Source organism: Protopterus annectens, chromosome 2.part1, assembly GCF_019279795.1.
Source record: "Protopterus annectens isolate FY-2018-M chromosome 2.part1, PAN1.0, whole genome shotgun sequence".
Taxonomy (NCBI): domain Eukaryota; kingdom Metazoa; phylum Chordata; order Ceratodontiformes; family Protopteridae; genus Protopterus; species Protopterus annectens.
The window spans coordinates 1,471,438,129-1,471,454,174 of NC_056729.1; the positions used below are offsets into that span (position 1 = coordinate 1,471,438,129).

Here is a 16,046-nt window from a genome sequence, read left to right on the forward strand (position 1 = left end):
GCTGCTTGTTTTAAAAATGTATCAACAGTGAGTCCTGCTAGACAGAAAATAAATATACAAGTATGTCAGGCTGTATTGTTGTAACTGCTGAAGTGTATATATTTTAACAGAAGATACTGGAAGAGGATAAGCTCAGCCCATCTAACCTGAAGAAAAATAGCCTGAAATTAAATGACTTGGTTTAGGCCATAAAGATTCTATCTCACAGGTCTGAATACAGCCAGAGACACAATATCTAGGAAAAAAAATTCTGCAGGAAGGGTAGAAATGTTGGAATTGTTTTATAGCTTCCAGATGCTGTATTAAGCCTTAGTAAATTATTTGTGTGTATTGTAACACATCTGTGCCAAATCCTGGCTCAGTACCTAGTGAGGGGAGTAGTGTGGGAACTACAGAGTCAGATGTGACTTCATCCTGTAGCCAGCATGGAAATTGTATTCAATACTAGTAAGAGATGTGATAGTGGCACCTGCCAGTAACCCTTGGTCAGATCAATAATGGTCAGATACTTAGCTCCACTCAGCTGTTCTAAGGCTTCATCTGTCCTAGGCATGGGGTAAGCATGTGACTCTGTGTGACTGTTTAGTTTCCTGTAGTGCACACAGAAGCTGGTGCTGCCATCCTTCTTTGGTACCAGCACCACTGCAGAGGCCCAGGGACTGCTGGACTCCTGGATACCTCCAATTCCAAAATTTCCTGTCTGTCCTCCCGCAGAGTCTCTCTGACTTGCTCAGGAACCTTGTAAGGGGCCTGCTTGATAGGTCTTCGGGGTCCTGTATCCAGATACAACTGCACCAGGTGGGTGCACCCAGTTGTCCAGTGAACATGTCCCCAAACTCTTGTAACACTGCTTGGATTTCTCGAACCTGGATAGGGGATAGCTGCTGGGACATTGCTATCCCTTCCACTGATGTGTCAGTCCAAGCCTCACTGAGGAGATCAGTCACCAGACCCTGCTCAGACTCCTCCTGCAACCCACTGCAAATACTCAGCACAAAGGCCTCCCTATCATGATAAGGCTTCATCATGTTAACTCACTACAGTTTGTGCCCCTGCCTCCTACTTCTTACACTGGACATCTGGTCTTACTTTTGAGACAGCTCTTCCTGTTGGGCAGTTTAAATTGGAGACACCACTCTCTCCCTATCTCTCTCTCTCTCTGTAGTTCTTGGCAAACAGTTTTCAGTCCTATTTTCCTGTAAAATGACTAGTTGCGACACTTCCTGCTGCTCCCTGTCTAAACACCTTTTAAATATTCCTAGCTTCTTACAACCCACATGACAAGAAATAATAGAAGTCATTTAAGCACCACTATTTGAAAAAAAAAGCTGAAAATTTTACACTTGTATCCACATTTCAGGTATTTCTGACTTAAAGGTACAACTGGATGGCCAAATAAACATATAAATAATATACACATCTCTGTAGCTCTCCCTTTCCATCTGGTGTGACAAACAGACCCAAAGCTTCTAAAGAATTTTCTGACAAGATATTGCACTGCACACCTGTACCTAATATAAATTCCACAATGTATCTATATCTTATTTTTCAACATTGCTTTCCAATAACTTTCTTTACACCTGTCATACTATCTTTAAAGTATTTTCAAACTTTTTGATATCAAGTCTTTTTTACGTCAACATTGCATGTGAACAGTTCTTTTTCACATTTCTAAACAACAACATTCTTGAAAACACTTAGTTTTGCATTTCCATATAATTTTCTAGAAAACATTGTGCATGCAGCCCAGGAGTTCAGTGCTCAATGTCTCTGCCTCACAGCTACAGTCTGCAAGGTTGAGTCCTGATTTCTGCTCTCTGTTTGGGTGGAGTTTGTAAATTTTCCTGGTGCTTATGTTGCTTTATTCAAGTTCCCTCCCACCTCTTAATAAACATGCTAATTGGCTACTCTAAATTGTATTCATATATTTATCCTTGCCTTTGTGACCTAAGTCATGGCTGAAAAGGGACTGAGAACCAGGTCACTTATCTGGTTAACAACTTAATAAAACTGAAAAGCTGACAAAAAAGCATGATTAAAAGTTTGCCGATATTTTTCGTTGTTCTTATAGCACATGCAATGCAAACTTGAATTTCACTGATGAGATGTTTTCTCGGGCCTGCTTCTTTGTTAGAGTACTTTGCTTTATGAATTTCTCTTATGTATCCACTACTTTGCAGCACATCCTATCTTTAGTTCTTGTTGTTTTATTTGAGTCACATTTTGTTATACACAATCATTTCATGCAATTATTTTATCAGTGGACTTCTAGTGCCGCTTGCTCTGCATACATCCACAGTTATTAATAAATTCACAGATTTCTCCTGTTATTGTGCATCGTGCAGCTCACCAAACTCACATGTTAAATGCGTTCTTCAGCTTAGTAATATATTCATCTACAACCAGTGCATTATCTTGAGCTCTCTAAAGAACAAATGTCAAGCAAGTGAGCAGTTCTTTCTGGGCTGAAAACAGTTACTGAATTTATCATTACACACTACTACTTTGTCTTCTTCTTCATCAAAAAAAGAAAAAAAAAAGAGTTGAATACCATTATGTCTTCTTCCCCTGTGATGCCCAAGGATGCAGGCATACTATAAGTTTCCTGATTTTAAAGTTAATGTATTTGCAATTAAGAATGAACCAGATTTCTGGACCTAGAGTTTATGGTATCAACCATATTCCCTTTAAATAGAGCAAGTATTCAAATTTATAGTAGCTGGGTCATTCTCCACTAAGAACTATATACTTCTATAGTTGCAGACATAGAAACTCTCAACATTTACAGTATTTCTTCACCTCTGCATATGTACTTCATCACTTTCAGCAGACATGTTTTATATTCTGCCACAAAGTCATGCCAAGAGGCCTAATAATTAACACACAGGCAGCAAATGTGGTCCAAACTCTATAAAGTCTACACTGCAAACTGAATTCTTTGAAACTTCTATATACGACATAATATGCTAATGACTGTAGCTAACATATTAGCATATAAGGATATATACCCCATATATAACAGGCAAGCAGGAAGAGATGTGTATCTTCATAGCTTCAATAGTTCTACAATATCTGGACACCTGTTAGGTGCACAAAAAAAACAGAAGACATTGTCACCAGTGCATGTGCACATGGCCAGAGCCAGATCCAGCACTGAGTGACCTAGGCAGCTAAGCTGCCTGGGGCCCATGTTGGCTTGGGGGGCACAGTTCACATACACACAAAAAAAAAATCCATTCTATATAAAAAGTCCCCTTCCTTAAATAAAAGCAGCCTCTGAAAGTTTAGCATTAGAACAACATCTTAACACAACCTCGCACAATGTTTTTGTGGGAGATTTGACGTAGTCGTAAGTCAGATTGGCAGCCAGCAAAGAGAAAGACAGCCCCAGAAAACTCAGTGTTAGGGCAATACTCATGTGGGAGACTTCTTCAGAAACACAATGAGATACTCATTAGTAGAATTAAACACAGAATTCATTTATAATGCTGCCAAGGTCGAAGGATTACAGGACTTACTCCTCAATTGAAGATCAGTGGATATGTACACTGGAGAAACAGTTGTTCCATGTTTCCCCTCAGTGAGTGCACTGACAGCAGTCTGTATTTACAGTTGTGTGTGTGTGTGTGTGTGTGTGTGTGTGTGTGTGTGTGTGTGTGTGTGTGTGTGTGTGTGTGTGTGTGTGCGTGTGTGTGTGTGCACAAAATGCCCCAGTTATGGGCACTGTCTAGTTAAGTGCATGTCCTCAAAGTCAAACCCTGAACCTTAAATATTAATAAGCAAGTGCCTTAAACCTACACAACAACTGCCGGGTCTCCTTATTTATTTATTTATTTTTGTAATTGTGATTCCTGTGCACTGGCCCAGTAATCAAGGAGCCTCAATCCTCACCACTAGCACCAGTGAGTGGCGTCCACATTGGGAAGGATAACAAGTACACATACAGTAAAGTACAATTTCCCTTAAGAGCATACAGAGATCACAGTCAGTCTGGGGCTGGTTTCTCCCTTTCTTTCCAGATCCCCAATAGGACTCTCCACTGGCACAGCCATAGAGTGGGGTCCTTAGCTAGGGTCCCTAACGAAGTCCTCCTAGCACTCTCTCTGTCCAACCAGTGCTTCGTGTTCCTGCTCAAGTAGCTGACACACACTTTGAGATATGGGTTATATACAAACACACAAACACTCCTGGGGAAGGCTGGCACAGGTTCTCCAGCTATGCCCCCTTCTCTCCAGACTATAAGGTAGAAATCACTGCCACCAGGACCCCTACTTATCAGCTACTCTAAGGCCCTTTCCAAAGGGTGGCCAGTTTCATTGTGTAATATTATTGATATCCAACTAGTAAGTGTGACTGAGCAGCAAGTACTCTAGAGCTTAAATTATCTCTACACAAAACAACCACAGTTGAAAGGTGTAAAAATATTTAATAATACATAAAAACACAAGACAAATCTCCTCAACTCAACACAGTGCTAGTTAAGAGTTCAGAGATCACAGGAAAATGCTTAAAATAATACTGTAGAATAGTCTGACATAAATATAGAAAACTATTTTCTATCTATTTCTTAAGAGAAACACTAAAGTCTAAGATCCTACTTACATACAGACAGAGCAAAGTAAGTGCTAGTGAGTGGTCAGTTCTGAAGACAAATGCAAAATGCTGTCCTTTCTTTCTGTCCTTAAATTAATAACATAGTACTGCTTCACATTACATCATTCTTGACACTTCTCTTGTTTCTCAGGCTAACAGAAACTCAGAATTTACATTTCTTTTTTTGTAATGTACACCTGCAGGAGGCCACAACAATAAAATACATTATATATGTAAAATCTAGCAACTAACTCTGATCTCAAAACAACAGAAGGAATGTCTTAGCCTAGACATCTTGTCTCTGAGCTCTGAGATCAAACAGCCATACAATGGTTGACTTATCAGCTTTCTTCTAGCAGAGAGCACTGTGGTTACATTTTTGAAGTTCAACGTTTAACACAGTTTTCTTATATTTGTGAACAAGCCTGTGGATTACATTAATATAATTTTGCAATGAGATAGAATTATTTACAAAATTGTACCAAGCTAGCCTGGCAGCCTTCACAGTAATCATTGAGGATTACAGTCTGTCAACGTCAGTCATAGAGTTTTTTAGTTGTGATGATTCATAATCAGTGTCAGTGGTGCAACAGGAAGTGCACTTGCTTTTAGCTCAGAAGGCTGTGGGTTCTATTTCCACACCAGGTAGACTGATGGCTGACACTATGGAGCAGCATAAGGGGGAGGCAGTGCTGCACTCCTAAATGTATCATCCTTTGGATTTAATGCCTAATAACTATGAGCCTGTTGTCGGTTGCTAGCCATTCATTATTGCATATCACTTGCATACCAGTTTTTTTAATGTAACACAGGCAATTTATTCTTCACAGGCAGCAGACACTAACATTAGCAGATGAAGCACTGAAATGCAAAGTTGTTGCCAACATCAACCTCTGCTTTAATAGTCCTGTTTAATGCAAAATTAGTCAGACAACTTTCATGCCTGCAGAGATTGTGCATAATGACTGATATTGGTGGATTGTAATGACAGCTGTTTGAGGGTCCTCTTAGTCTTGAAATGTTTCAAAATGGGTAGTTTTGTCATTATTGGTTCATACATTTTGTTTCACTGCTTACTGAAAAAAATATTCTAAACTACAAAATTAAAACACACTCCAGCAAGTGTAACTGTATTAAACAAGGAAATAATTTAATACAATCATGAAGGTGGATCAAAGAACACATGCATTTATACATAGCCCTAAAAATGTGTGTTGGGGACCCATGCTTTGAAAATAGCCCAAAGGTACACTTAATCCAACACTGGCCAGATGCATTTGAATAAATGTGTGTTTCAATGGAATTTCAATGAAAGTGAGTTTCAAGAGCAGAAAAGTATATTTTTGTTAAGTCTCATTTCATTGTGGGTCTTGATTGTTTTGTTTACCAAATTGCTGTCAGTGTTTGTGCTATAAAATTTGAAATAAAAGTTTTAAATTACATATAAATAGCTGTAATCATTGTACAAGTAAAGAAGAAAATACTATACATGCTGGCAGATTTAAAGAGTGTTTATGGTAACTGGAGAGTCATAACCAAGTAATGAGATACTGAATGGCTGCTGGTGGGGGGAGGTGCTGATCCTTTATCCTACCTATGGCCTCATTTGACTATGATCTGGCTCTGTTGATGGCCATAAATGGACAGGTCCCATGCACTGCCTGTAATGTGTAATACATAGCATTTACCTCTGCAGTCCATTCTGAAGGAGAAACATTTAACACACGTTTTACAGCAGTACATTCATTGCATCATTTTTTTATCTCTAGCAAATGTTGCAGTGATATCATGTAGACCTATGGGACAGTATATATACCCATGACAACAGTTAAAGAAAAATGGAATCAAAACTTGTTATATTTAATATTAACTAAAATCTCAATTTTGTGCCATTCCAGTGACGTAAAGAGATAAAGCTATATCTACTGCTCAGGCAACCCAGGCTCAGTTACTGGCTCAGGCATCTGAAGCAGCAGCAGGAAGGACTCTGTTTGTGCCCTTCCCGGGGGGGGGGGGGTTCTGTGGGTGTTCCCCCTTAACATCCCTGGCAGACACTAGGGTATATACAAGGGAGGGCATAGTCTAAGAGGGGAATAGGGTGGAAGTATAGATTGAGCTTAAACAGAGATGGGGAAAACATTGCACAGTCGCATCACATGTCCCCATCCCTCCATGACTCTAACCATATAGCCAAGGGGAGGGAAGGGAAACTAGGAATAGTTCTTAAAGAAAAAAAAAACAGCAGATGTAGGACAGCAGCACCCTCAAGACTCCCTTAGGATCCACATTAGACCCAGTCATAAATATTTAGTGATAGTCCAGGAGTAGAGAAGGACCGCTAGACCTGGTGCTGGACATGGGGCACTGGGGATGGCTGTCAGAGTGAAGCAGGGGCAAATCATCCCCAATACAAAGAAAAATAAATATAAATTTAGTTTTAGACCAGATAAAAGTAAGTACAGTTGCCAAATATATAGACTTCAGTGACCTTTTTATGAGACAAGCCCATCTTATCTCAGGCATACACAGCAGCAATAATATAATTTCACAAATAATATACAAAGTGGAAAGGGCGGGAAATGTACAAGCATGTCTTATATGTAAACTTTTGGTAACATTTTATATATTCACTTGCCCATGCACAGAATCCTAATTACTGATACTTAAAACAGAAATTCATTAATTTCTAATGCCTAACATGTAAACTCTATAAATCCCCAGTATCAAAATGCATAAGCAAACCCAAAGTTTCAGTAATTAACAAATAACATGCAAGCCAAATAGTGCTACAATACAATAAAAAGCTGTACCTTACCTACATACAGCTAAAAATGGTCTGCAGATATTCAGGAACTTTCCTGCACCAGTCTTCTCTGTTCAACCTAAGTAATAAAACCAAACTGAGAGATCCAGATCTCTAGCCTGGTAGCTTGGCCTATAATACTTACGTCTAGACAAACATATAGCTTATCACAGGTGAAAATAAGCCTGAACATTCTCTTCCACAAACCAATTCCACCGAAGAAGCAAAACAACTAAGGTGTTTCCATATGTGAAAAAGATAACTGCAATATAAAGTCCACAGTTCCTCAATTAATTACTTTATACTTAGTAAAATTTTAGCTATGATGCTATGTTTTGATACTGGGACTTTAGAGAGTTTACATGTTAGGTATTAGTAATTAATGAATTTTTGGCTTGGTACTGGGAACTTGGACTTCAAGGTTTCTTGTATTTCCTACCCAGCTGACAGTTATAATCACTGTGGCCAGTGATCACTTTTCCACTGTCGCACCCAGTGCCGGCGGCCTTGAGCTGAATCACACTTGCATTTGCTATATACCTGCTATACTGATATAGCACAGGTGCAGTCATTCCAAATAATCATTCCAAGTAAAATAAGGCATTTTTGTGAAAAAAAAGTTTCTTTTATGAATATAAAATAGAAGAATACTCTTATGATAATTTATTCTGACTAAAAAAGTAACACACTTTTGCTTTGTAAGAGAAAGTTGTCTTGATTTCTCTATGAACCATTGTAGATGGGACTGAATTTCAGCAGCAAAACTGAGCAAAGAATAATAAAAATAAACCGCAGCAAAACTGAGCAAAGAATAATAAACATAAACAATTGTTACAATAATACACTGACTTACAATCATTGTTTTTCTTAGGAATGAGCTGCAAAAAAAGACACCCAAGCCAAAGTATTGCTTATAGTCCAATCTATGTAAATACACTGCCAAGACTTTCAGGTAAACAAGCCAAAAGTAAAACATATAACTAAATCAAATTTACTTCTGTTTAAAACCGTTAAAGTTTAACCTATATACTCACTGTATTTTTTTTTTCAGACAAGACCAACAGACGGCATGGGAGTCAAAGTGAATGCAATACTACACACTATAACAAAGTATTGCCTGAAGTTTCAGGTAAGTTGTATAACTAGTTGAAGTTATTACTTCTGTGCTAGAGATATAGCATTCATTCAACAAAGCCAATGAGTTGTTTTGGTATCCTAGCCAGCAGCTCTATAAATCATAGATTTCATGGGGATTTTATGTGACAAGTAAATGGCAGCTCTTCTATTACATATTTCACCAATGTTTAAACTCCTTAGCAAATCTCATTTCAGAAGTAAGGCCTACAGCTTGTATTGTCATGTATCATTTCAAATGCTAAAATCAACTGGCACCCTTGCAATACATTCTCCATGTAATGATACTCCTCATCAGAGCTGTAGATAGCTTTTCCAGTGTCCTGTATAGTTTCCCAATCTAGCATCCTCCTCAACTCAAACTTGAGGATAAAAAAAATGTCTTCTGCTCCAAGTTGAGGAGCAAAAAAATAAATAAAATAAAAAAAAATTAACAATAAAATAAAAATAAAAATGTTTTTCCCCAACTTGAGGGATAAAAACAAACAAAAAAGGTTCTGCTTTGTAAACTGTAGCAAACCACTTGCTACAAATTTACTACAGTATAAATACAACACAAAGACCACTGAAGTGCTTCACCCCTGAACAAATCCAGTATCACCATTGATTTCTGAATGAGACCCAGAAACAAAAAGTGAAACAATTCTTACCAAGAAATAAAGACATATCTGGTAGAACAAATTTAATTCTGCACTCTATTTAAACTCTGCTAGGGAAAAGGTAAAACTAAACCTGTTTCTGCTCAACTTCTGAAAGACTTGCTTGGATACAATCATCTGCATTAGAAGCTGAAGTTAAGTGAAACTTGCAGTAGTGTATTTTAGTCTTCTGTTAAGTACAAACTTGCAGTTTTAAAAGTATTGTATTTTCATTTTTTGTTTCCTAATTGTGTGTTTCATTGAACAGTGTGCTGTGTGTCTCTCTGCAGTTAGTTCCCCACCCACCCTGCCTGTTCTTGTGTTGGTATTAGTGTTGGTGGCTCTGGAATTGCCTGCCCCTCCTGTAAGTCTGTATTAGAACACTCCTCCTGGGTCCATCTCATTTGCTCACTTAACCGAGTACAGTGAGATCATATTCTGAGTCTAGTGTTCACTCTACTTAATACAGAGAGAGAAGATTTGAGAAGGCCAACCCACTTAGGTTCTTCCTTCCTCTCTCCTTGCACTTAAAAAAAAATTGCACTTTATTCATCTGCTTTTACTGTATTTGTGTTTCCTCCTACTTTATTTTGCTTTTCTTAAAAGTACTCATTTTTATTTATTCTGCTGCATTTATTAATGCTTGATAGTAGCCTGATTAAATTGTAAACTGTTATTCTAAGTCTTTTGGTTTAAGCACTTGGGCTTCATACAGGTTGTTTTACATTAAGGTTGTGGTCTGCACTGGCAAGACAGGTAGCTTACATCCTTCTAAGCTGGGAATTGCTGATTGAAGGCCCAGCTATTCTAAAAGTGTATTAGTTCTGGCTTAAGTACTTGGGCTTCAGGCCAGTTATTCTACATTAAGAGGGTTTGTGGTCTGTACTCTTGTGGGAGGAGAGGCTGGATACTGCCCTCCCAAAGCCCTCTCCAAAGCCAAAAACACAGCATCAATGGGACCGGACGGTGTCCCAGGCTGCATCCTACACAAGCTCAAAGATGAACTAACCCTACACCTAAACACACTGTTCAAACTCAGCCTCTCCACAGGCTACATACCCATAGAGTGGTGCACAGCAATGGTATTCCGCTCCACAAAGGTGGAGCCACAACAGACCCCAGGAACTATCTCCCTATAAGTCTGACTAGCTTGGTCTGCAAGGCTATGGAGCTCATCATCATGGAACTCATTAACAGAGACATTGGGAACCTCCAAACACTGGACCCTACCCAGTTCGGCTTTGTTAAGGGCAGATTATGTCTCCTAAACCTGGTGGACTTCTTTGAGACAGTTACCAAGGCTATAGACAAGGGAAAGGTGGTACACACAGCCCACCTAGACCTTGCAAAGGCCTTCAACACCATTCCCCATTCTGGTATTATAGACAAGCTCACCAGCCTGAACATAAACCCCTACGTCACAAGATGGGTTGCCAACTGGCTCATGGACAGAACCCACATGGTGAGAGTTGCAGGAGCTAGATCCGACTTAAACTGATTACATGTGGCATTCCCCAGGGCTTAGTCCTGGGACCCCTCCTGTTTGGCATATACTTCTCAGAGGTACAGGCAAGCACAGGAGGACTATGGCTGACCAGGTTTGCAGATGACTGCAAACTAGGGGCTATAATTGACTCTCCGGCTGACACAGACATCCTCCAAAAGGGTCTCACTGAGACAGAGACCTGGTGTCAAAATCATGGCCTCAAGCTAAATGCCAAAAAGTGCATAGTCATCCCCTTTGGAAAAAACAAAGTACCCACAAACTACCACATAGGTGTTAGTCCCCTAAATATGGAAGACGTAATAAGAGATCTGGGGACCCAAGTAGATAGTAATCTCACCTTTGATAATCACATTGCCAAAGTGGTTAGAAAATCCTTCTACATGGCCCACCTAATCACAAAAGGGTTCGCATCCAGATCAAAAGAGGTCATTGTGCCCCTCTACTCATCTCTCATCAGACCCATCATAGAGTACCATGCCCCACTTGGGATGTATCTTCCAAGACACCTGCAACAGCTGGAAAAACCACAGTGGTACCTCACCAAGAGGATCACTGGCCTCAAACAGATACCCTATGCAGCTTGAATGAAGAAACCCCAGCTGTACTCGGTTGCATACCGCCTACTCAGAGGTGATCTCTGCCTGACATACAAGGCCATGTCCAACCCAGAATTGATGGACATGCTCCACCTAAAGAAAACCTTTATCCCTTCGAGCCATACGCTCTAGGAATCTAAACCTCACCACAACAATAAATAGGACATGCTGGAGGGATAGATTCCTGTCCCAGAGACTTCCCATGCTTTGGAACAAGATTCCAATCTACATTAGGCAGAGCTCCTCTCTAACACTCTTCAAAAGAAACCTTGACGGGTGGATGGGAAACAGAAAGTTTACCCCGGGGATCACTTCAGTGGCTGTGCTGGACAGAGGCACAGGGAACTAATCTAAGGGGGCGGCAAAAGCCAACACATTATGGCTAGGCATATAAATGCCTTCGGGCAGATAGCCTAGTACCTACTTATGAACCTAAACCCATATAGGTCACCAGAGTCTCAAAAAAGACCACAAATGAAGAATTGAGAAAGATGCTTAAACTGGAAATTATTAAGGAGTCCAAAAGTAAATGGAATAACCTGAATGTTTTAGTCCTTAAACCAAATGGTGCCATATTTATTTTTATTTAATTAATGTTTTTTTTTTTTTTTGCTAGTGTTTACCAGGTTTGACTAATTGGGTTTAGTCAAAAAATCCTTTTCAGCGGAGGCCCAGGGAAAAGCTCCAACATGTTACAAATATTATTTGAAAAGGTATTCAGTAATTGCATGAATAGACATTAAGTGATATATATATATATATATATATATATATATATATATATATATATATATATATATATATTAACAATTACACAGATATTTGCTAATTAAATTAATTCATAAGAAATAAAGGCAACCATTACAGTATAAAAGATATTTATGCATTTAGTAGATGTTGAACACTGAGCATTTAAAGAGGTGTATTACTGGCCTGGTCAAATACATAACATAGTTTGTGAGTATGCCTAGATATTCATGGAAAAAGAAGTTAGGAAAGGACCTCGGTAATACAATAGTTTTAATATTGCAGTTACAAGGTAGGATATTTATCAGGTTCAGATAAAATGATATATAGTTATCATAAGGTTGAACTTAGAAGCATAGCATGGGGGTGACGGGTAGTGTCACAAAGCTATGTGTATGGCTGGGAGATGCTAGTAAAACTATTCTGTTATTGGTGAAGATTGATTGCAGGACCTAGGATTCTTAGTGAAGAAAAAATGGTTTGATGATATGCCAAGCTGAAGACTGCAGTGGTATTTATCCTGGAGATATACATGAGCATGTCTGTTGATTTGAGAGATTTTCAGTTGTGTTTTAAATTAGTTTACATTCTGAATGGATTGTATTGGTGGTGGGATGAAGCTGTGCAGTTTAGCTACACTATTTGAATATAATGAGTCACCTACAGTATTAGATGATTTGTTTAAAAGGATTAGTGATTTTTCTCTTGAATGTAAAATTCTATTTTGGAAGTAGTGTTGTATTAAGCTTGTTAAGGGCTAGGAAATGTTTTGGCTTACAGAGCAGTGTGTATATTGAGGTTAGCTGAGAAACAACTAGGTAGTGTTGTAGATCTAACTAGTTTAGTTCTCTGAATGTTAAATGTGGTGTGTCCTGTTATAATTTACTGCAAATTTAACTGTTTTATTATAACATTGCTTAAGTTTGGACAGTTGTGAGACTTGAAGATTACTGAAGATTGAGTCATCACTGTGGAGCAAGGGCATTAAGAAAGTAGTGGCTACACATATTCTGGCTATGTCACTGAGGTAGGTATTTACTGTGTATAATATAAACAGTTTTTGATGATTTTTTTAGCAACTTGTGATACCAGCAGGTTGAATTTCAACTGGTCATCTTTGATGACATTCAGAAATTTTGTGTGGTTTACTTGTTCCATCATGGTGTTTTTGGCAGAGATGATCCTGAATAAACATAGTTTTGGTAGAGATGTGTTTTTGGATAAAGAGCAGTAATTTAGTGTTTTTTAGGGTTTAGAAGTAGTTGTGGATTATTTAGTCATTGATAAGAAGGATAAGGCCTTGGAGTTTAGGGAGTTTTTAGCAGAGCAGATTAGGGTCGAGTCATCAGCATATTGAACTTGGGTAGCATTTTTTGTAGCAGTGAGTCATTGGTGACTATGTTAAATCATATGAAGCCTATTACAGATCCTTGTGAGACACCAGTAGTTACTGACAAGTTAAAATACATCATCTTTCCATTTCTCTGATTGTGCTCTGTTTCAGAGGTAGCTATGGAACAACTGCAGTGAAGAGCTGGTGAGCCCTAAAGATGAAAGTTTACACAGGAGTTCCTGGTGGGAGATAGTATCAAAAGCTTTTGATAAATTCTTGAATATGTTGGAGACTAGGCTTTCAACATGTCTATGGTTGTTGAAAGTATGAAAATTCAGCAAAGTAGTACCTGTGCTGTGATGAAGATGAAAGCTGTATTGGGTTGAAGACATAAGTTGGTTATCTGTTAGATAGCTGAGAAGTCACATGAATATATTTTTTCTATTATTTTTGATAGTGGAGGTAAAATGGCAATTGGCCTATAATTTGAAAGATCTGTATTGACTCTGCATTTGTGCAGTGAAATAATGACTGATTTTTTTTTCCTTAGACAAGGGAATTTTATTTCAGGTATGAATCAATTTATCAGAACTGAGACTTGATAATGCAATAGCCTCAGCTGCTACTTTAAGATATTCTCCGGGTAGATTCACAGGATTGGTTGTAGTAGGGTTTCATTTTTTGAGGTATTTTTTAATGGTATCTATGGGAACTGGATGTAAGGAGAAATGTCAAATTAGGTTATCTGATTGAGTATTAACATCAAGATCTTGATTATTTGCCTGGATGGTTAATGACTATTCTGAGTGTATAAAGTGGGTATTTAGTTGGCTGGCTGTGGTGTCATTTTGCCATTTTATTTGTTTGTAAAGTGTTAGGATCCAGCTGAGGGTTGGTTGTCTAGCTGTGGCTTTGTTATATATAGTTGCTGTGGTTATAAGTTGAGTGAACTTGTACAGATGTGTATTATTGGCTGGATTTTCAGATTCTATGGTTTACCAATGTATATTAACATACCTCAGCATTATGGTTTCATAAGGGATTTTTAAGGAGGTTCAGCAGACAAATATCTTCCATTGTTTTAGCATTATTACCTATACCCCACAATTATGATTGTCATAGGGATGTTTAGTTGTACTTGGGTAGAAGGATTTCTAAGTCAGAAAAAGTTGGCAAGGAGTAGAGGGAGAGAGAGATAGAAAATAGCAACTCTGCAACTTTTTTGTTGGCTATATGTAATCTGATAATGTAATAACCTGGCGGGGCAATTCCCTTGTTGTTTGTATCCTTACAGAGCCAGGTTTCTGTGACAGCTAAGATGCCTGGAATGTTGTGCTATCCATGCATGCACACCAGGGGGGTTATAAATGCTTTGTACATTGGTATGGTATGTATGAAGGTCAAGGTGGGACTACAGGTTAGGCGCTGCTGTGGATATGCTATGTAGGTGTGATGGTACGGGTAGAAGCATTTTTGTTTGATTTTATGTTTAGTACTCAATTTGTGAATAAATGGCTGTTGTTTTGGATGATTTACTTGAACAGTAGGTCACATAACTGCTACTATACATAGGGTGTGATTGGGAGATGAAGATCAGATATATTTTGTTTAGAGAACATAAAATTCGAGTTTTACTGGAATTGTGAGGGTAATGGATGTTGGTAGGTTATGGGTAAGTCATAGAAGAGGTACTAGCATGAGGAACTGTAGGAGACATGTTTCTGAAATGTAAACAATAGAGGTGTTTTAATGACAGAGAATGAGAAGTTAGTTAAGATAGGAAATAGGGGGGTTAATTTGGGTAAGTTAAAGTTGAAATGTAGAATAATAGATTGTGTTGAGTATCTAGGCTTATAGATGATTTAAGATGTATGAGTGATTAAGAGTATAGGTGTGGAGAATACTGATATGAATGAGGATGAATGTATGTGGTGAGGAGTCTGGTAACATTTTAGAATTGGTATGGTAATGAAGGGTAGTAAAGCAAAAATGACTGATTTAATCAATATGAGTTTTTAATTACTTCCAGAAATTATTTCTCAAATTACTAGAATGACAAGCTCATACAGAAATTAAGTAAAACAATTTTTAAACATCTTTATTAAAACATTTCTTTCTTGTAAGGAAAGGGCACTGGGTAGAATCAGCAATTGTAAAGTCATCCCAAGTGAAACAGTCGGCCCACAGCATAAACTACTTTTGCCACAATCAGCTGCAGACAATGGGCAGAGAAGGCTCTAAGGTCAATAGAGACTGACTAGGCTGAAGACCTGACAGTTGACTGGAGAGAAAACACAAGACTTTAAGGAATTTTCCAGGGCCACAGCAGCTCAGAAGTAGAATGGCAGTGCCTCAAAACAGCATGCATGTGGAATATAAATCAAATATGCAACCGAGCCAGGTATGGACATAAAGTACATAAAGAAAGCTGGTGGTGGAATGCAGAAGTCCAAGAAGTCATCAAAAGAAAGGAGTGCAGCAAAAGTGGAAGATGGAAAAGACAGGCCAGGCTAAGAAGAAACACTGATTGGCTAATAAAGAGGCTAAGAGAGTAGTTGCAATAGCAAAGAGCAAGCATAAGAGGCACTCTGCCAGCTTCTGGAAAGTGAATGGGTAGAGGGCACAAGGCAAAGACAGAAAGATAAAGAAGATAGTCAGACACCCTTCATAAGGGATGTCAACAACAATCTGCTCA

At 38.5% G+C, this 16,046-nt stretch overlaps 1 protein-coding gene across 1 annotated transcript in view; it reads left to right on the forward strand.

Moving 5' to 3' along the window:
- LOC122794496 overlaps positions 1 to 16,046 on the forward strand; it is a 613,529-nt gene that overhangs the window by 171,627 nt on the left and 425,856 nt on the right. The window contains exons 4-5 of the mRNA XM_044062941.1: positions 8,268 to 8,348; positions 8,448 to 8,525. Of these exons, the coding sequence (XP_043918876.1) occupies positions 8,268 to 8,348; positions 8,448 to 8,525 (159 nt within the window). The remainder of the gene's footprint in view (positions 1 to 8,267; positions 8,349 to 8,447; positions 8,526 to 16,046) is intronic.